Source organism: Cloeon dipterum, chromosome X (genome assembly GCF_949628265.1).
Source record: "Cloeon dipterum chromosome X, ieCloDipt1.1, whole genome shotgun sequence".
Classification (NCBI taxonomy): Eukaryota; Metazoa; Arthropoda; class Insecta; order Ephemeroptera; family Baetidae; genus Cloeon; species Cloeon dipterum.
In genome coordinates, this window is record NC_088790.1 from 12,174,456 (window position 1) to 12,196,748 (window position 22,293).

Genomic DNA, 22,293 nt, shown 5'->3' on the forward strand with positions numbered 1-22,293 from the left:
CTAGGGTGGCTCATAAATCAGGCCGCATTCGAATTTATTCGCTCTCTCGCATAAGTTGTCGCGCCAAGTGCAAATTAATAAATTACACACAGCGTGGCGAGAGGAAAACAAAGAGTCTCTCTCGAGGGCGCGAAAAGAGAGCAAAACTAAACTCAGCTCTCTCTCTCTCTCTCTCTCTCTCACTCTCTCTCTCTCTCTCTCTCTCTCTCTCTCTCTCTCTCTCTCTCTCTCTCTCTCTCTCTCTCTCTTTCTCTTTCTCGCTCATATTTCGCTCAAGGAGCGAGTCGGCTGGTTGACTTTAATAAATAACCTGCGGCAGGCCAAAAAGTGACAATCGATGCGCCCGTTATGGCTTTTCTTCCTTCTCTCGCGATGATTTATGACGCGCGGGCCGCCCCCGGGGGTGGTCCACCCCTCACCGCTCGCGCCGCGCTGACTGAGAGGGAACAAAAAGCTGCTCTCTAGTGTTAATAAACACGTCAAATTGGGCCTGTCACTGTGCTGACACTTTTCACTTAACATCTTGATTGGACCCCCCGCCCTGGCAAAAATGAGCGCTCTTTAGCTAATCAAGTGTGAATTTTCTTCCCCTCAGAGAAAAAAGACGGTGTCTCATTATCACGGGTGTGCCGATTTTTCTCGCTCTGGAAAATGAAGCGAGGATATTTGCATAATTGTGTAGATGGTGCATTGAATTACATTCTATGGAACTCCGGCCGCCATAATGAATTTTTGGTCTACAGGAATTATTTGCTCAGAAATTATAAAACTCGAATAAAAGATGACATTTCATGAGGGTTTGTTAAGGAGGACCTGCACAGTGGAATTAAATAGACATTCGTTGAGGACAATCTTGTGTGTTTGACCTTTTCCATCCAGCAGATAATTCGTAGAGCTATAGTATTAGGTTGCTTTTGAACAAACAGTTTATTTTTAAACAATAAAAAGAAATGCAAACTAAAGTGGGTGATTCCACAAGTCAGAGTTTTACTGTATAGTTAGGGTGGTACATAAAAAGGTGTCGAAATTGTCTGATACTGTTGATCAAAACGTTTATATTTTTTATAAATTTTCCAAAAAACTAAACATTGTACAAGATTTAATTTTTTATTTTAAAATTTAGAATTTGAATCACTAATATCGTATTTTTCCCATGCGAATGAAACACGAGCACAATATAATTGTCCTATGTATTAAACATTATTAACTTTTTAGGCATTGACCTTTTCGAATTATGAATTAATTTTACTTACGATTTTTACCAAGTGATACTATGTAAAGTTTTTCAAGCTTCTTTTGGGGAAAGTCAAAAATGAAACCAAAATTTTGCCACATGTGCTGAGGGGAATAAAAATTATTTTCCCCTTTATCTTTATAGTCTGTCGACACGTTGGGAGTGCGGAGCGAAAAAAGCAATTAGTAGAGAATAGATCACGGCGTTTGGTGGAAATCGATTCTTTTCGGCGTGATGGCATATTGGAGAGCGTTCAGGCAGGCCCTTGTGCGTGTGTAGTCGCGCGTAATTGTGATTTGGGTCACATTTTCGCCGGTGGAGCAGGTGCTGCGCGGTGTGAGTGAGCCCCGAGTCGAGAGGGCTCATCATCAGGCCTGGCCGCGGGCTCAAGCACCGCTCTGCTCTTTATCAGGTGCAACGAGACGGCGAGCGAGAAGAGACTTTTCAGCTCTTTAGCCTGCTCGTCAGCATGTTGCTCACTCGGCAAAAGCTAAAAATAAAGGGGAAAAGAAAAAGCAAAGAGTCGATTTTACTGCCGCGCACACAACGAAAACTCGGCGCGGCGCGCTCGGCAAATGGAGCGGAATGAGAGCAGCTGCCTTTTTATGTTTTTCGTTTTTATTCCGTGCTAACAAGTTATCTTCTGGCCGACGACCGCCGCGCGCTTGCTCGCTTGCTTTCACATCAAACACACAAGCGCGTAAAAGCAGATTGCATCCCTGCGTGATTAAACTTTGGCTAGAGGTTGCGCTCCAGCAGCCGACTAGCTATACAACCCTCGACACTGTATATTTTTTCTAGTACCAAAGCACTGGCAAATGAAATGGTCTCAGCTTGAAACAGCTGTTGATCATGTTTGAGATGAATAACGGATATAGCTTTGAGGCTCTCAGGATAATTCAAACATTGCATCAGCACGTTAAGAAGCGTTTGTCTCTGATTTGCGGAACTTACGGTGCAAGGAGTGGGCCAAGATGATGTATTTAGAAGCTATTAAGGGTTTTCTGCTTATTTATTTAACTGAGAATATACCAATTCTATGTTTACTGGAGTTGACTTTAATAGAATGGGTGGCTTAAGGGAAATTGTGAGAGAAAAAATTAAATCCGATGTTTGCGTATACTGTTGAGCGGCTTTAAGGGGTTTAATTTTGTAGAAGTCCTTAGTTTTTATTGTTCTTCTTTTCTGTTTTAAAATCAGAAAAAATTGTACGTGTAGAACTTTCGGCTTGAAAATGAAAAAAGTTACAAATTGATGCTAAAATTTCCGTTCCTACCTGGATGTATCATGCCCAGGAAATCTGTCTGCATCTGCATCATACCTGATTTTGTTCTGTAGAACATCATTTTATAAAATATCAGATTCGTTGCTGAGCATTTAATCATTGATGGGGATTCAGGCGAAAATCTCCCTGTAAATATTCCGCACTAATACATATAAAATTAAGTGTTCTATTCCAACTTCTATCTAATTCATCTTACGAAATGAGCGTAACTCTTTCCAAATTCAAACCGATACCAACAAAGTATAACCAAGTTAGGTTTTATAATCAGATTAAATTTAATTGCAAAAAAGTTACCTATTAATTGAAATTGTATATTTCAGTAAAGAGATACGTTTGCATTTGCGGTAATTACTAAGAGGAAAACATATGAGATGATTTGAATATAGCTTATTAGTAAACGAATTCCGAGATCCGAGCAATGCAAGCTTATTTTGAAATCGGACCCCAGCGGAGAGAAGGATGTTTTTCGTGGAAGTGAGGGAAGAGAGAGAGAGAGAGAGTTTGTCGGAATGTAATCTGACAGAGCAGTATAGAGTTGCAATATCCCGCACTGTGAAATGTGCAAGTTTATTAAACACATTCTCGACAGAGCCGTTGGTGGATGTTGCTGTTGCTGTCGGTTTGTTTCCATTTTCCGATTTCGCTGTAGTACAACGCACGCAATTTTAATTAGACTTTTCCGCGACGCGCGCTGCTTTGAACTGTCTTGTGCAGCTATAGAGAGGGCGATGCAAATTAAAATATCACGTTTCAGACACGGCAACACGGCGAATTTGCAGCTAAATCGCGTGTAATTTCGCTGGCTTCTCTCTCGTAATTGGCTCGGGAGTGCAGAAAGACAGTGTGCGCTCCAATTAAAATTTCAAGGGTGCTTGCTTACAGTTGCAGGAGATGAGAAGAAAGAGGCCAACAACACAAAACAGACACACTTCAAACACTCTCTCGTTGATTAAAATTTCGAAACGCTTAGTCGGATAATTAACTGTCATTAACTAACGTGTTAATCGAGTTAAATTCGAATGCAACTACATAAACTTACACAAGAGAATATTATTTTGAAATTTCAGTAAAATCAGCGGGGACCAGGTTCGTGCGACGAGCAGATATGGCGTCCGGCGGTATGGCGCGATAAAACGGTCACGTAAAATGCGCGAAAAGAACCAAGTTTTCGTCAATATTGTGACATAATTTGCATTACTTGTACTAATCATGTATTTTGGATCGTAAAAACAAACTCTTGTCACTCGTACGGCAATGCAAAGAGAGCTTTTCGTTTCTCAAATTCAGACGCCATCTTGGATCTGCGCAGTGGGAATCAATTTTATCGCACATCTGGCTCCCGCTGGGTAAAATAAGAGCTAGTTGTCATGCATGTTGCGTTTACATGCTTCTTTAAAGTATTTGTAAATTTCCGTGTAAATTTGTTGACCAATGACTGAGTTTAATCAATTTAAGAATCGAAGTATATTAAATGCTATCAAAGTTTTCCTTATATTAACTGGTACTGCAAATAAAGGATAATTTATAATAAAATGTTACCTTGCACTAATTAGCAGAGAGTTGTAGTCGTACTTGGAGTTTCTAATATTTGTAATTGTAACTGGACTATAATTGTAGGTTTAGGAGAAGCAATCAAACACCGGAACTTTGCTTGCTGACTGACTCCTTACTAACTTTATTCACGCCTTACGCACTCTCTCAATCGTGCGGGAATGGTTCAAAAGTTAGAAGAGTGAATACGTAACAATTTCAAAATGTGAAACATTTTATTTAATAATAAATGAATTAATTAGCAATGCATGCTCTGTTAAGTTTGTAAGTAATGGCTTTAGTTTGTACAAAGGGTGCAAGATTATTTGACATGTTCTATAATATCATTCCTCTCCCTTCATATATGCCACGAGAGTTTGAGTGTATTTTCACCAAAAGTTCTAGAATAATCCGATTATTCGACTGCCAAAATCGGTTTCCAATTTCAAAGCCGAAATTGGCTAGTTTCGGGCACAGCCATAGACAATTTACGAAATAGCAGTTGTCGTTTAGATAAACAAAAGGCTAATTGGCAGCGCTCAAATGCACCTGCAAATTGGCAGAGTTGGAAATTACATTGGCTGTTTGCAAAGCTAGCGGGGCGAAACTAACATTGCCATCCGAATTGGGTTGATTGGCGCGGACGTGTGTGTGTATGCGTGCGCAGTTCCAAAAGTAACGCGAATTCGTTGTTCGCACACACACCGAAGAAGCACAAATTTGTAGAGTATAAAGTGCTGCTGCTGTGTGTCAAGCCTGCGGCGAATTGTGTGCATTAATCCGAAGTATAAGCATTCGTGCATGAAACTCAGTTTGTTTGATCTCTCTTGCTTTAAAATCACAACTGAAATTCCGAGCCACGATACCTGCAACGCCAATCTAAATTGCTTTTGATGAATGGGAATTGTGTTTCACGACTAAAGCATGTTTATTTCATTTTCTTTTAGCTTCAAAGAGAAATGCATCTATAAATACCGATAGGCAATTCATATATTTATGTTCTCATGATATATATAAAAATTACAATATCAAAAAACAATTGAACTCCACTTGGTGAAAAACGCAACTAAGAATGGTCAAGACTATGATTTCGCGGCGGTGATTTTTCTAGACGAGATCTACTCAACGGTGTGTGCATTCAAATTTTTAACGAAATACATTATGATTATTTCTACTGAAATAGTGGTCATTATTTGAAAGCTAGCACAGATTTTGCAGCCGCTCTAGTGTTTGGGCCTCAATCTTCAAGGATTTCTTTTCGCAATAGCAACGATGTTTTTTTGCTTCACAGGAATGCCTTGATCTTGGACACAATGGTGGCTTTACAAAGTTGCAAAATATTTATTGAAGTTTATCAACGTGTCAACTATATAAATATAGCATTTCATTTAAAATGATACAAAAAAGAGCAACCCCAATTTACTTGAAAATTAACACCGCTACATGAGCGTCAATTATTATTTAAAATTGAAGCATATATGTATCGAAAACCTTTTTCTTTAATTGAGCTGTCGTTAATAAGCGTTTAAGAAGTTTGTTATGGACTTTAAGAATGCAATTATATACCAAATTGGCTTTTTTGTAGCTAATTATTTCTTAATTTGTCATCAATCTCCTTTAAAAAGTTATATTTTTCTTGATGAGCCAATTTTCAGGAGACGCAACAAATACAATTTTGGACCAAAATTTTCTTCAAAATTCATCTCTACCCCTGGGACAACAACTTGCTGTTTTGAGAGATTCTGGCTCTGGTACATTTTTCACTGATTTAAATTTAACTCTGGTTTCATATGTTAGGCGGTTCCATGCTTACGACCGCCTATTGGACTTCGCATCAGGAAAACCCACAAGTATTATAGAGGAATTCCCTTAGTAGAACAGTTTCAACCGTCTTAAATTTTAGCGTACACAACCTCTAGATGGGACCTTCTCTACGTGCAACCAAGCGTGACCATCAAAGGGTAATCAAATAGGGGTGAAACTCTTGCGTCACAGCTAGGAGTTTGAAAGCGACACCTTGGACGCGCTAATTAATCAAACGCCGGCGCCAACAGTTGTAAACCAGCCAAACACAGGCTGTGCGGCGTCCGATTCACAGCGGCGTCAATCAGACCAGACATTCGATCGCGACAACTCGTGCCCCTCTATCTCTCTGCTCCTATTGAATTTTTAATTAGAAGCAGCGAGGCTCCACGCTAAAGTGTCGGTGCGCCGCGAGGAGAGATTATTCTCACATTGTTCGCGAGCAGCGTGATGAAGACGCGTTTATCCGCTTTTGTTAATGCTGCAAACCGCGCACCATCATTGTTTGCCTCATTTGCATTTCGCGAGTACGAGATTAATTTGTTCGCCTCGGGTCGCAATTTTGGCTTATTTCTACGTGGTATACGTTGCAGCCTGATAACCATGGAAATAAGCTTCTAAAGTAAAATATTCTCATCATAATGTAGAATAAAGCGTACAGAAAAATAACTTATTATAGATGCGTGCACTCTTCTATCCGCTTTTCGCTTTGATGGAAAGGAATTATTGTTTCAATCGGTATTTATTTATTATAATATATATAATTTATAATTTGGGTCTTATTCCATCATTTAATTTTAATTAGTTAGCTCTCTAATTTGTGTTTAAATAAATTTCATTTTTCCAATGATCAATTAATTTTTTAGCAAATTTTAATAATAAGTAGCACTGCGGACATACTAAAACGTTGCAATACGAGAGACTTATTAGCTAATCCAATACTGAACCTAGCCCGGCTATATTCTGAGCAGGTAATGTGTGGTCCACGTAATTCCATGCATTAGTGGGAAATAAAGTGTCATTGTTTTGTTGTACGTCGCTGAAACGTGTTTCAAGCCTTTAAAGAATTCTTTTCGCTTCAGCAATAAATTTGCGAATCCTGGTCGTAAGTAACTTCCAAGGAGAGAACATGGTTGGAAGAATTTCTGCGCTAATTCCGCTCTCATAAACCTCCTTTCACGAGCAAACTTTTCTTTTTGCGCTAATGTCTGGCTCTCGCGCGCAACAAACGTAATGCGTCTCTATTTCGCTCTCCATCTATGGCTTGAGCACCTCTTGCTTTACAGCCGAAGAGAACGGGAGAGATAGAGGAAGAGAATGTCTCCGACGCGAACGAACGTGAGCAGAAAGTGCAAGCGGCAAACGTAATTAATTAAAATTATCTGGACGTAAAAAAGTGAGCTGGAGCAGACGGGCTTTATGTGTTTACGCAAGAAAAACGCATCAACTCAGCGCATAATTCGGAATTAAGCGCGTGCGCGCGCTCGGATGGCCCCAATTTGAATGGAGTGCTAAAAAGGATTAGCCTGCTTTACGAGCGCGCCGCCGTCCAAGAAGCAAATTGGAGTGTTGGGCTATGTTGACGGCCGACAATTAAGTCGTAAACTCAGTTCTGCGCTCGTTCTCATCATCTGCATAAACACGGCAGACCTGTTGACGATCTCCGCGGGTACAACTTTTTATGTCAATTTTGCAGAGCCCCCGGAAATAAATTATTCATCCTTGTGCGAGGAACAAAAGCTCATTTTATCAACGACATTAAGGGTAACGACTCTGTTGTGGTATAACATCTGCCGAAAACTCGTTTCAACGAATTGGAACAAATTAATGTTATACTTTAAAAAATTAGATTTCTACCGGACTGAAACTTGGAACTGGCTCTTTTGTAAATTTTAAAAGAAAAATGTCTAAAATATTGCTGTGTTTGTTTGTTTCATCTCTGAGCGTTGAGATTAATTTTTAAAAACTTCTCTCAGAATACCGGGTTTTACATGTGTTGTTTAGAGCACCCCGGTATTTTTCATTTGTTTCACAGACCTTTTCTACTGAAAAGATGATTGTCTCCCAGAGAAGAGTTCTAAAATATATTTCCATCACTATAAAAAGTTTTCATTGATTTTAAAACAAAAGATGTCAAAACAAAAGAAGAAAAATTTGAATTTTCGGAATTTCCCTTCTTTTTTGAGCGATCAGTAACTGCGCAAAGAATCAATTTTACTTTTTATGAAATTTAGAAAACGTACTTCTAAAATAGATAAAATATACAACCGAAAAATTTGCATTTCATTCCAGAATTTTTATTTTTTATTGCTTATAAATTTCCAAACTTTTATCAGAATCACTTTTGTCAAAAAATATTTGATGGTTTTACCATCAATTATTTATTAGCCTTAGGTCCAAAAATTCGCAGTCGCAGCAAAGTTTACGCCGAGCCTCGATGCAAAAACGTCCAATTTGGTGGAGTGCGGGAATTTAGTGTGCAAGGTAATTTTATCGCGGCCGGCCGGGCAGGCGGCAAGCAAATCTGCCAATTTGACGCTCGTAAATAAGTTTTCATTTTTAGCGGTGCGTAGGAGGGCTTCGTTTTCCACTTGCTTTAGCTGAAATACGGTTGGGTAACACATTTGGCTAAGTGCAGCCATAAGTCGGCTGGTGACTTTGCCAGCGGGCGCAAATCTTTCTCATGCCACAAGTTTCTCGCTTTTGCGACTCGATCGGCACCGATCAAAAACACTTTCAACGCCATAACGCACCGAGTTTGACGTCCACCCCGAATGGCACCGCATAAATTCGCTCTCTAACAATGGGCTTTACACCGCGTCAAAATTCATTTCTGAATGTAACTTTCATTACAGCCGTTCGAACTTCACATCATATTCTGTGCTGGCATCACAAGGAAAATCTGTTCATTCGCTAAACCATGAACTGTGACTTTTACGTCTTTTCATACAATGCGTACATTTCCATCTATTGCGAGATATGATGGCTTCAGAAAGGGATCACCAATCTCAAAATGAGAAACCGTCCCACAAAAAGAGATAAAAATAAGGAATATGCATGACACCAAAATTGATAAATTAACGTGCTACCAAAGACTTTCAATGATCGACGTCAAAAATGATTTAATTAAAACTCTTGCTGTTAATTAATGAAAAAAATTGTATCCTCCGTTCATACAAATATTTTCCTATTGTATTGTAATTTTAAAACTGCCGGTATTTTTTTTCGTTGCGCCCTCAGGTGGCGGCAACCGGAAAACCTGACAAAATCTCTTTATATAAACCTTCATATACACAAATCCTGTTGGGCCTTCTCGTCAGGTCACAAATACATATTAAATCTTCTTGAGTTCCTAAATTTTAACTATCTTTTGCAAAACAAAAAACAATGCAAGCTTAAATAAATGGCCCTAGTGTGTGTCTTTACTCTCACAGGCATGGCAAAAATTAAAATAATATGCTACGCAAGCAGCCCCTCCAGGCCAATCGTATTGATTTTTTTACCGTCAGTACTAAAAATTTATCTGTATGGAGATAATTTTAATGTGTTTTGTGATTAAATTTTAGCATAGACTGTGTACGACTCGACTGTCTTTTGATCCGCCGATGCTTCAGTGACTTGATCGCTTGTAAAATTTTTGATTATCATTTTTGTAAATGATTCAGTGAAATAAATTTGTTAATTAAGATCTTGTTAGATCTCATCAAAACATAAGACATTAATATTTTGAAGAAAATAGCTTATCTCTTTAAATATAATAAATCATACAGCACAGAAACTATGGCAAGGCCTAGCAAATATTTTTTTCATTATGACATATACAGCTGATAAATAAATGCTTTCCATTTCGTCCGTTTCGTTAAGTGCTCTCAAGTGCATATATAGTACCACATTCTCGACAGGTATATAAGACGTTATGATATATAAAGTTTTCAATAGCAACCGCGATTGGTAATCAAAGTGCTCCAATGCAGATTTTTTTGGCACACTTAGAGATAAAATCGTTTGCTACTTAAAAGATAAGATTAGCGTAATGATATTCGCAATATTCTTTTTCACAAGGGATTGCCGGTTGCGCGTTGGGATTTAGAAAGCTGCAATTTTCACAAGCCGTGGGATTTACTTTATTGGTAACGTTTTTCAAATTGCTTTTAACTTTCAATTTACTAAATCGAAAAGTTTTAACAGCTTACTAAGATGAAGATATGACTGTCAATATTATAATTAACTGATCTCGGAGAGTTAAGAAGCTAAGTCTTTCTCTTTCACAGTCAATTCAGAAGCACTTATGTATCGCTCGTCAAGTAATAATTGTGTAGCCTGGCAAATATTCTAGTATTAGGTAAGCTTTCTTTTTATTTTTTTATAACGGCCTTAAGTTTTCAATGTTTTATATCAGAAATGAGTCCAAGAAAACGCCGGTCTTTATGGAAACTAACAATATTAATTTTTGTCACACTGGTGACAGTAGTATTTGTGGAATTCCTACATTTAGCAACGAGTTCTTTATATTCTTCTAACAATGCTGAAGCTGGTAACACCTTATTTTAAACAAAAACATTTTATCGCTAATTTATACATTTATGTTCATAAGTAGTGTATCAAGCTCAAGAAGAGTTTCACCTAGTAGATCTTGATGAAACCGTATTTTCAGGTGATGTTGTTTTAAGCAAGGTAAACTGCACTGTATTGTTCAAAGAAATATATTTTCAATTCGATAAAAAATTACAGGTTCAAGAATCGCAGCCAAACGTGTTTGTTGCACACCTTGATGACGATGGTCCTCGTTTCAACAGCACTTGCGGGCTTTATGTAAACCCACTGGAAATCCACTACAACAACATATACTGGCAGATGCAGAAATCAGGAAACGAGTCATATTATCTTTATGGTGCTTACTTCGATGACAGACCAAAAGCAGTTGGGAGGATAATTCGTATCATCGGAATGATAGATCAATACCAAACTTCAGTAAATGCTTTCTGTCTCATGTGGTTTGGGAATGATACTCCAGCTATTTCAAGAGTAACAAAATCAAACAAAGTTTTAATTCCATTTTTTTGTAATTCAATAAATTTACGATTTTAGGTTTTACATTCCCAGTTCATGTGGTACGAGGAGTGGGGATACATGAATCAGGCGCTATTTCCATATGTGTTCAGCTGCGAAATTCCCACAGAATATGAAAATCGAGTGCCAGATTCAGTCTCATTCGTTGGTCATCCCTGCGATCGAGCTACCAATAACCTTAAATTAGTGTACAATCCATCATCAAAGGAGGATAAAAAGGATTTTTTTGTTTGCGTTAAAGGACTAAATTTCGCTCACAACGCAAAAATAGCCATTCGACTTGTTGAGTGGATCGAATTGCTCAAAATTTTGGGAGCAGATAAAATCGTGTTTTATGAACTGCAAGTAAGGAAAAACGTCCAGAGTATTTAAATTATTTGGTTTAATCTAATTGAAATTGTCAGGTACACGAAAATATTACACGAATCTTAGAGAATTACAAGCACACGAGGAATGTTGAGCTGATTAAAACTTCTTTGCCTGGACATTACGCCAATATGCCACATTTTATGTCCACCTACTTGAAAAAACACATCGGAGTTCAGATGTTTCAAGAACTGATTCAATACAATGATTGCTTTTATCGCAACATGTACAAGTACCGATATGTCATCTTGCTCGACGTTGATGAGGTAGCTGATAACTTATTATTTTTAAGAAATGTACTTTAAACTGAGACTTTCCAACCCATTTGCTAGGTGATAGTACCACGCGGCGACTTGATATCGTGGCAGCAGCTTGTTTATGATATAACGTTGCCGAAAGCTGTCGCCAAAGAAAACATAACCTACGCTTCTTTGATCGCTCGCAACGTTCACTTCATGGATGAGAAAAAGGAGTTGCAAGACTGGTACCCGGATATCCCAGAATACATGCATATGCTTCAGAATGTCCGGCGGAACAAAGAGCACAGGGCGCCGACAAATGGCATTAAAGCATTCCACAACTCCGAACTAATACTCTCGTTGCATAACCATTATGCCCGTGCTTGCATTGGTGACGTAAACCTCTGGTGTCCTGAATTTGACTTTGATCTAGAAGATGCGCATTTGCAACATTACTGCTATGGCAGAGGCAAGTCTGAATGCACGACCAAGAACGACGAAGACTTGGCCGTGGACACGAACATTTGGAAATACAGGACTGAATTAATCAGGGAAGTCAACAAGGTTTTAAAATCAACAGGATTTTTAAAAAAGCAACGTAAAAACTAGTTTGCTTGAAAATTCACGCACATACATTGCTATATTATCCAAGATGTTGAATATTTTTATAGCTAAATTTTCACGACAAGAGACCTATGTCAAATAAATTATTTTCTGACCTTAATTAACTATTTTATTTTTCTGAGGCTTTCAAAAATCAGCAGTCATCTGGAGAGCATTGAAGAACCAAGTTTAAAGTTATAACTTTCATAATGAAAATAATTTTCTTAAAAAAATTAAAATCAAGTATTGATAAGGCAATTGAGGCATACAAAAAGTCTAACAGTAAGAATTAATCTGACCTCCCAATAAAAGTAATACATTATTAATGATGATTTTTTTCGAAAAAAGTAGATAATAATGCAACTTTGCAACCGACATTATTTTAAATTAAAAAATATCATTTAGACTTAAAACAATCGTTTGCTGCCGCACAGATCGACGGTCGCAAGCTCGGTTTTACGCGGCCGCCAAGAACGTTTATCTTCAGAATTTGAACGCGCAGGCGGATTTTGACCTGCAAGGTCTCTTTACAATCCTCGCGACCAGCGCTCCCACCTGAACCGACCTGACAACCTTTCTCAGGGTGTGCTACCCTGAGCTCGTCATCCGCACGACTTTTCTTGATTTTTTCATCGCTTTTGCAGCACTTAGACCCGCAGACACGCGGTTTCGTTCGCCGCCGCACGGATCGACGTTCCGAAGCTCGGTTTTGCTTTGCCGCCAAGAACGTAATTCTTCAGAATTTGAACGCGCAGGCGGATTTGGACCCACGAGGTCTCTTTCGAACCCGCTCGACGAGCCCTTCAACCTGACCCACCCTGAGGACCTTTCTCAGGGTAACCGACCTGAAATCCGCCCGGAACCAACTTTTCGCGAATTTTTCAACGCCGCCCACCTTTTGGACCCCGCAGCTCGCCACTTCGCAGACTCTCGACGCGATTCGCGACAAATGCCAAGGATTCACACCTCGAGAACTATCTGCCCGCCCGTCTCGGTCGTCACGCGCCCGCAGGGCGGCAGGCGCCGCGGGGACCGGAGGTCCCCGCGGCGCGCGCAGCCGGGAGGGCCGGAGGCCCGGAGGGCGGCCGCGAAGCGGCCGTCGGCGCGCGCAGCGCCAAGCGTGCAACGCTTGTTTAAAGTTATAACTTTCATAATGAAAATAATTTTCTTAAAAAAATTAAAATCAAGTATTGATAAGGCAATTGAGGCATACAAAAAGTCTAACAGTAAGAATTAATCTGACCTCCCAATAAAAGTAATACATTATTAATGATGATTTTTTTCGAAAAAAGTAGATAATAATGCAACTTTGCAACCGACATTATTTTAAATTAAAAAATATCATTTAGACTTAAAACAATAAAAGAAAATTAAGAAAAACAGCATTATAATATATCTCACAAAACGAGTGCCGCAAAATATTGGTTTTCATTTTTCGTGTAAATTTAGCACGATTTTGCTACTCGAACCACAACGCAATTTCCGATATCCACTTGTAAGATATGAAAGATATTATTTTATTGGAAGTTATACGTTATTTCAGTATCGGTAAAAGAAGTTTTCCATTTCCTCCTAAGTTTTCTCTCAAAGTTGTATCCATATTGCAATACAATAACTTTTAATTGATGAAACTCTCTCAAGAACTTGGCAAAAGAAAATATACGGTGAGTTTCCCACTTGATTAGCTTTTTGATCTCGACCCCTTCTTGAGGAATAAACCCGCGGTGATCGCTGCGCAAGTTTGAAATAGCGGCATTGAATATAAAAGGTCGAGAAGGCCGACAAGTGGCTTTTCTCCCGGAGCACATAACACACGGAGGCCTCTGCTGCTTTTTGGATGGAGATAGCTCTTGATCTGCGACCGCCGGCAAGAATCCCTTTCGCTCGCTCCTAATAAATATTTGCCAGATTTTCTTTGCCTGCTTGCGTTCTCTTTCTCTATCTCCGAGAAAGTTTTGCTTGGCTTTAATGCCGCTGCGTCGTTTGTTTCTGCTGCTGCGCGCCCGCCTCTCGGGGACGAATAAAAATCTTGTCAAAGAAGAAGAAAAATAAGGCGAGCGGTTTATGGCCGGCGGCCAGGTGCGCCTAAACTTTGTTTGGACACACAACGACGACTCACTTGAATTTGACACGCGCCATTGAGGCACGTGAGGCAGCGGCAAATCGCCACCGGCTGCATGTTGGTGGAAAAATATATTTTTGCTAGCAAAACAATGGAAAATATCAAATTTTATTGAATGATTCCACAAAAATATTCGTTTGATATTTATTGGAAGGAGGCCAAAATTGAATATGATTTCAATAGTTAAACAGGGATAGAACTAATTAAGATTTTACAATTATTTTTATTTTACCGAATTTTACTGATTTCAATTCTAAATCATCATGTTAAACATGACACGGTTTATGTATTTTGGGACAGGAACTCCTGTTTTATGTATTTTTTTTTAAACATATTTAGCACGGAGACAGCTTATTTAAAAGGAAAACATCCACTTTCTTTCAAAGTTTTTACAATGCCAAACTTAAAAAACTTTAAATTTAAATTTTAAATTCTTAACGATTGGTGCCGATTACAACTAGGATTTTGCTGAATATAGCAAATTCACTGTTGCATATGACTTCCAATTTACAATAAATATCATTATATAGATATCTCAGATATTTTCATTTTATTTTTTTTTCAATCATTAATTATTAAACCAAATCCAATGAATTTTGGCTTCTTGTAAACTTTGAAAAAAATTTATGTAGCGTTTTGGGAGTATTTTAATTCAAATTTTTAACCTTGTTCTAAGAAAGCCAAATGCTATATATTATTTGCAACAGTTCAAAATATCCCAGTAGCGCTCAGACTTTCTGATTGATTTACAAAAAATAAATTTTTAGGTTTTGATGTAATTTAAAACTTTTGAGCAAAACAAAATTGAATCAATATATCTTTATTTATTTATATTTTGTTGACGTGCCCGCGAGTAGTGCTTCTAATTCCTGTGCTACTGGTTATGGAACAATCTGTCGCCAAATATATTTATGAATGCGTTTAAACTGACAATCGAAGATCTGATGGTATTGCACTGCTGAATAAACCTCTCTTTTATAATGTTTTTCTATTAATTTCTAATGTTTTGCTTTTCGATTTTGGCAAGTATGGGCCAAAGTTGCCGGCCCATAATAATAAACAAAGTTGAACCTAGACTCTCAAAAAAATCTAAACGAATTCAGGGTGTACTGCAGTCGGCGTTATATAATTATTTTGATCTAACTTCATTTGCCATCTATTTTTGAGGAGAAGAGATACAGTCTGCTATTGATTTTCTTCGGAGATAATGACGCAGACTTGGCCCAAGGTCTTTGGGTAATAAGCCCAAGCGGCGCTTACACAGAAAAACAAATAGCCGACGAGCTAAATTTCCCAGCAATTTTCTCGTAGGATCTCCTATTGTATGAGAAACAAGCATTTGCGGTGCGTTGTAAGGCTACGTTTAGCTTTGTTCATTGCTTTTAAGACGGCACGCGGATTTGGAAGTGGACGAGGCAACAGACACTTTAATCCGTTTCCCGAGAGCCAGGGCGCCGCGCGAGCTAGGCGGCAGGACACAAAATCCGGTGACTACGAGCAGGGGCGGATAATGCGGCTAATCCCCGAGCAATTTGCACGGAGAGGTCTGACCGCAGCCTCTTTGATAAACTTGCTCCTCGCAGTGAATGCGGCGGCGGAGAGGGACGCGAGAGCGCGCGCCGTGCCGAGATATTAATCATCGCGCGCGCCCAGAATGTTTGCATGTACCTCAGCTGTTGCCTCCGTCGGTGGTCGAGACTCGCTCGCTCGCCTTGCACTGACGAGGGTGCAAAAAGTGCTGGTGGCCGTATCGCCTAGCTGCACGTGCGCCACCACCACCCTGGGGGCCGTGCACAAGAGACGTATAAGAACGGCACATACGAGCTTCTTCTCAAGCATAATTACGCGCAAACTTCTTGCTTCAAGCTCTCTCTTTGCAAAATGATTATCAAATTGTTCTTAAACTCAATTGCAAATTTTTATAGAATCATTTTGTGAAACAAATAAATAATCCAATATGTAGCTTGTAAGCAGAAAATTCTCAAGTTTTTAAAAGCACAGAGAACACATTGCAATACATGCAATGATTTTCCTGATTAAAAATTCTGGAGGTCCGATACTTAAGAAATAATAAATAAGTAGTTTTGTCTCATATTTCGCTCTAATTTAATATTGGAATTGAATACTATTTTTAGCATGTAAAAATAGAGACAAGTCCGCTTAAGCATATTTAGTACTCACAAACCTAACTACAGATTATTAATTAAATTTAAAATTTCTTCAAAACAAAGATTTTAAAAGTGTCTAATTTGTATTAAAATCAGTTAATAAAATAATTACCTTTAATTCATTTTTTAAGTTAAAAAAACTGAGTGCAACTAACTTCTTAATTTATTTTTGCCAAAAGTTTTTCTTTCATTCTTAATCATATTTAAATGTAATCTCTATTTGACCATATAAATAAAATTTACTCTCCAGAAAAGTGCCGTCTCTTGAAGCTGGCAAGTTGTCTTGCAGCTTATTAACGATTTTTCCTTCTTGAAAGAGGCAAACCGGTGTCTTAAAAACTTATAAGCTGACTGGATAATGTAAGCTCCATTTTTGGCAATTAGAAAACGTTCATTTTTATTTATTGTTACATTTCAACTAACACAATTTTTCAGAAATAAAAAATAACGGAAGAAATTTTTTGTCTAGGTGTAAAAACTTCAATGCTTCTCAAGTTTCTCTCGTGTTGGTTTTTATATGATGCGCTATGCAATGAGCATATTTTTTTGCCTGCAAGGGATATTTGAAATTATCAAATAAGCGGGGCAAACACCATCTCTCCATCTGAACGTTATCTCTTTCGACGGTCTTTTTCAGCGTCGCTCGAGCAGAAATATTTGTGACGCGGCTGGGAAGTAATAAAATTGCTCGGGTGGCTCACTTCCCTGAGCACGTGGCGGTTTCATTCATCGTGCTCGCGCGTTGCTCCGCTGGCAAAGTGCCACGCAGAGGCCGTGAGTCTTGATTTTTTACGCAGGCAGAAATGTGTGTGTCGTATTCTGCAATGGCGACGCTGCACTCACTCCTGCTGTCACTTTCTCGCCGTTCATTCGTTTTGATTGGCGTCAAAGTGCTCCGTTCGTTTTCATTCTGAAAGCTATAGAAAAGTTCTATATTGAAGCTTGCAACATTGAAAAATAAGCGTAATAAAGTCCCCACTGAATGACGGTGGAAAAAAATCTTTTTCAGGCTCAAATAGAACTGCATATCGAATAGTTTTTTTATCGAGTCTTTCTTATGCGATCTTTTAAAATGTAAAAATACGCTGAAGAGGAAAACTTTCAGAATCACAATAAGCATAAATGTGTATAATTTTACAATTAAAATTGTAAACACAAAATTCAGCAGTGATTTTGTCAAAAAAATTCAAAATCCAGTTTATCAACTGGCTTAATTACAATTAAAAGAAAACGAGACTTTTCGTGTATCAAATAAATTTTGTAAGCAGAAAATTGCTAAGTTTTTAAAAGCACAGAGAACATATTGCAATACATGCAATGATTTTCCCGATTAAAAATTCTAGAGGCCTGATACTTAAGTAATAATAAAAAAGTAGTCTTGTTTTTTCGAAACCATTTTATTTCCAGTGTTTATTTGAGGAAAGTCCCGAGTGAATTTATTTGAATAAAACCTAATCTCGTTTTATGCTTTGTGTTTCAGGCAAGCCGACAGTGGTGTACTTCCACGTCACAGTCATGAGCCTTGACTCCATCGACGAGTCCTCCATGGTGAGTAAAAAGTCACCGCCATTTTAACGAGTTCATTCATTCCGAATCAGCGCGGAGATTATGGTGAAAAGCACCGTGATTTCTGGCAAAATGTGATTTCACCGAGCAACAATGGATGGCTCAATTATGCAAATGCCAAAAGAGAGAAGCCGGAATTTGCGACCGCACGCTGGATGATATTTATGGCTTTTTTAGCCGCTTGAAAGGGCTAGGTGCGCGCGCTGCTGGGAATCTGAATAAATCACGAAAAGTATGAACGAGAATCAGCGGATAAATCACGCCGCGAAAATATCTGCGGTGACAAATGGCAAAAAGTTAGCGCCACGCCGAAAAGGAATTTTTCTTATCGCCCTGCGGAAATAAATCATCAAAGTTTCACCTTCATCCGCCACTAATCGGGACTATATCTGCATTAAGCATCGATTAATTCCATCGACCAATTCTGATATAAAAGATTCCTCCACGTCAACTTTGAGCACTACCTGAACGGAAAAAATCTGTTTTTTTTTGCCAAAAGAAATGAATCAAAGTTGAATCTTTCTCTAACCATTGCAAATATTCTGTTAATTTTTCAAAGATCGTGTTTTCTTGCCTGCGCTAATTCTTTTGTTAATTTTTTAATTTGTCAAAACACCAGTAAAATATAAACGTCTGTACACAACCCTTTCAGTATACTAGGGGAGGTTGCAATGAAAAGGGCATGAAATTGTATCTCGGTTAACGCAAAAAAGGCAGTGATCAGTGTTATTTTAAAAAGTATACAAATATACTTTTAGATATTTATCAAATTAAAAAATGGGATTTCTTGGAAACGAAAACAAACTATTTTTACTAAAATTCATACGTTCCTTGAAACATTCTGATTCAAAAAAATAGATAATTGACTATATCTTGACAATAAAGCTAATAACCTTACTGAAAACCCAAAGAAGGAAAATTTTGCGTAAAAGTGAAACAAGCTTTTCCGCAAGCAAACAAGAAAAAACTTAGCTCCAATCCTTTTTTATATTGAGGCAATTTCAAATTTGTGTCTTCTTGTTCTTGAGATTGGCCGGGTGTGTTGCAACGACAAAAGTTTTGAATCAATTTACGCAGAAGGGGGAGCAGCAGTTTTATCCACTCTAGTTTGGTTTGTACGCGGCACGTGCAATTCCCTCTCAGCCGCTCAATCTCTCGCTTGACATGTAAAAAGCACATCAGTCAAAAGAGCGACTTTGGCAACATTTTGCCGAGCGTGCGTACACTTTTTCCGCTGGAGCACCGCACTTTCGTATCTTGCTCACGTCCGCATTTCATTTCTGCAACGACAGTTTATTAAATGAAAAATTATCTCTCTCGCCCGACGAAAACAAGGCACCAATTTCTGCCGACGCGAGTGTGGCTTCTAATTGAGAGACTTGCTGTTTCATTTTCGGCATCTGCAAACTTTTTTGTTAATTATGAACACGAGCTTATTTTGAAACTTTTTTGCTTAACGCACTTGATCATTTTAAATAGCCCTGCTGTTTGTGTTTATTAATTAAATTTTAACCTAGAACTTAAGAGTTGGAAATAAATATACATATTATGTATGTATACAAATACATGGTCTTATGCTTTTTTATTATTTGCTAACTGCTCACTGTTTGCGATAGTAATAATTTCTCGATCATAAGAAAATAAATTATAACAAGAAATATTGCCTCTGTGAATAAACTTAAACAGTGAGAGAGCATTTGAATTAAGAGAAAACTATGAAAAAATGTGAATAACACTTGTAAGGGTTTAACGTGATGGTGAAGCTATTTGTTAGAAAAATAATTTCGAAAGTCCATACAAAATAAGCTGATATAGGGGTGAACGGTGGCAGTGGCGTGAAAATACATATTTTGCGTCGCTTTATATAAAGTCTGTCACCTTTGAAATGGGATTAGCTAATAGTGTCTGTGCTTTTGTTTTTGTACGAAAGGATAACTTGAGAGGATTCGCCAGACGGACGATTATTCATGCACGAAATCGAGGTGCAAAAAGAAATATATACGCAACGTCTGGCCGCAGTGCTTCAGGCTAGCTTTTTACTGTCTCAAAAGTCTTTTGTTTTTTAGTACACAATGTAACCTTTTCTTGAGAGTTTTATCTTCAAATCCCAAAACGCATCTATGTATTCAGTTTTATTTAAATAAAAAAATGTACGCCATGATGTTAAATTTCCAGTAATGTATCCAAGCCGTTGGCTCGCATTGTTGGGCACGTTGCAATGTGAGAATCCGAGAGATGTTTTCGGGTCGGGTGCTGATTTACGCCTACGTTTGACTCTCTTTCATTGCAATGATTATTAGTCCATTCAAAAGATTTGGAAGGATTGCGAAAGATTTCCTACTCGCTACTTGTTGATTTGCATCTTTCCAGCATGCATTAATTAATTTCACAGGACGAATGCGTTTCAATAAATAGACCCCGGGGACAGTAACATGAGCTGGTCCTTTTCTGGACTGGGCTTCCTCCAATTCGCCCATGTTATTCATTCGCGATGTTATTGGGTAAAGTAGTTTTCGCAAGTTGTTCGGTCAGGGGGTCGCCCATCTCGAAGTAGATGAAAAAGTTGCACTTTTTTGCCCTTTAGAATACCATATTAATTGATATTTTAATTTATTGTTTTTTTGCAATTCAGAAAAAGCGGTATAAAAGGTTTATTTGAGCCTGAGGATCGAGCTGAAATATTGCGGTTGATTTTGATGTGACAGCGAAATAGTCACCGGGGCCACCGATATTTGTCATAAGAGATGCGTTTGAATAGTTGGTGTTCTGTCTATTTTCTGCATTCCGCTGTGAAAGACAAACGTCTTGATCCGACTGCGAAATCGACTTCTGGCAGGCAGAGGGTGTCGCCCGCGCGCCACGTGACGCGTTGACACAATTGATATCTCGCTCCACTTGCTTTCTTCATCGCATTATGCAAAGCAAGTTTGCTGCTCTTTATCGCACGCATGCTCGACAGCAGCTGTACAAACTTTTTCCATTTTTTCCCTTTTCCTCAAGAAAACGGCAGTTTTATTCGGGAAATGAAACAGGGGTAGAAAAGTGAATGGAGCGAGGGAGAGAAAAGAGGGGAAAATAGTGTGGTGAAGGTAAAATATTCTTACTAAAGAATTCAGTCAATATGTCGAAAATGTATTCACAAAAAACGGTATTATTACTGTGGTCTCTATAGCAGAAAAAAACTATTATTAGGAGTACCAATCTTTTTTAAACAGATTGCTGATACGATAAATCAGTTGTTCATAATACCTTTTGCTATGTTTGTTTTTAGTAGATGTGATTCATAAATTTAGTTTCAATTTTGAGCACAAATTGTCAGTCTTATTGCAGTTAAAACACAGGAGAAGAATTATATCTTAGTTTATTCCCTAGCATTCAAATACCTATGCATTTTTGTATTTTATTTATTTTACGCGTCCGAAAGCTAATTTATTGGTTGCTTTTTCTGAAGCTTCTGACACTTATTATTGTTATATCCCAAATATTATTGTTGTGAGCGAGACGATTGTGCGTTGTTTTAACATAAAAAGATTGGAAAAGACCCAAAATGTACGTCCCCTATTTGCATCCCATTTTTTAACCACGAAACGGAAAACACCACGTTTCATAACTGGAGACGATAAATTTCGGTTTCGGCCTCGTGCTGAAACAGAACCTTGGCAATGACTTTTTCATGGTGTGGTGAATAAATAAATAAAAATAAAAACACGCTCGTGGATTAGCATGGTGCGGGCAAGAGAGAGGCCGCTGAGCCGGCAGTTTATTTATTTATGTGTTGCTTTCGTTTTTTGGACAGTGGCTATTAAAAAACGCTTACAGGGCGGCGGGCGCGCGAAAGCGTATTCGGCGACAATCGAGAAATAAAAAAACGCGCCTCTTTTTGCCCCGGCGCAACCCTTCTCATTATTTAATGCGCCCTTTCTGCTCACAGATAACCGTTGCGTGTGGACAAATATTTGCGCGCGGCGTGGATCGGCTTTTATCCCTCCAACTGCACGCGCTCGGTCCTTTGCCCAATAAAAACGACCCGACCCACATCATTTCCTCTTCTGCAGGGAAATTCCTGTGAAGTTATATTTTTTATCAAAGTGTTAAATATTAAAAGAGAGGATTTTACAAATTTTTGTTTGCCAAAATTAACATAGCTTTAAGGCAATTAATAAAGTGCATGAATTAAAGCTTATTCGATTTTATTAATTGGCTCAGAAAATTACATTTTCACATCACATTTCACTCTATTTATTGTACTTTTGAACTTTCAGGAAACTTTATCAATATAAGTAAATAAAACATACAAGATGTGGCAC

General features: G+C 38.3%; 2 protein-coding genes across 2 annotated transcripts in view; both read left to right on the plus strand.

Annotated features, from left to right (window-relative positions):
- LOC135946303 (glycine receptor subunit alpha-2-like) overlaps positions 1 to 22,293 on the plus strand; it is a 127,851-nt gene that overhangs the window by 58,342 nt on the left and 47,216 nt on the right. The window contains exon 3 of the mRNA XM_065494476.1: positions 17,901 to 17,968. Coding sequence (XP_065350548.1) covers positions 17,901 to 17,968 — 68 coding nt within the window. The remainder of the gene's footprint in view (positions 1 to 17,900; positions 17,969 to 22,293) is intronic.
- On the plus strand, positions 10,141 to 12,228 carry LOC135945075 (uncharacterized). The gene is made up of 6 exons (XM_065492485.1): positions 10,141 to 10,156; positions 10,447 to 10,526; positions 10,584 to 10,877; positions 10,941 to 11,267; positions 11,327 to 11,554; positions 11,621 to 12,228. The coding sequence occupies exons 1-6, from the start codon at positions 10,141 to 10,143 to the stop codon at positions 12,134 to 12,136; spliced, it is 1,461 nt and encodes a 486-aa protein (XP_065348557.1). The 3' UTR covers positions 12,137 to 12,228.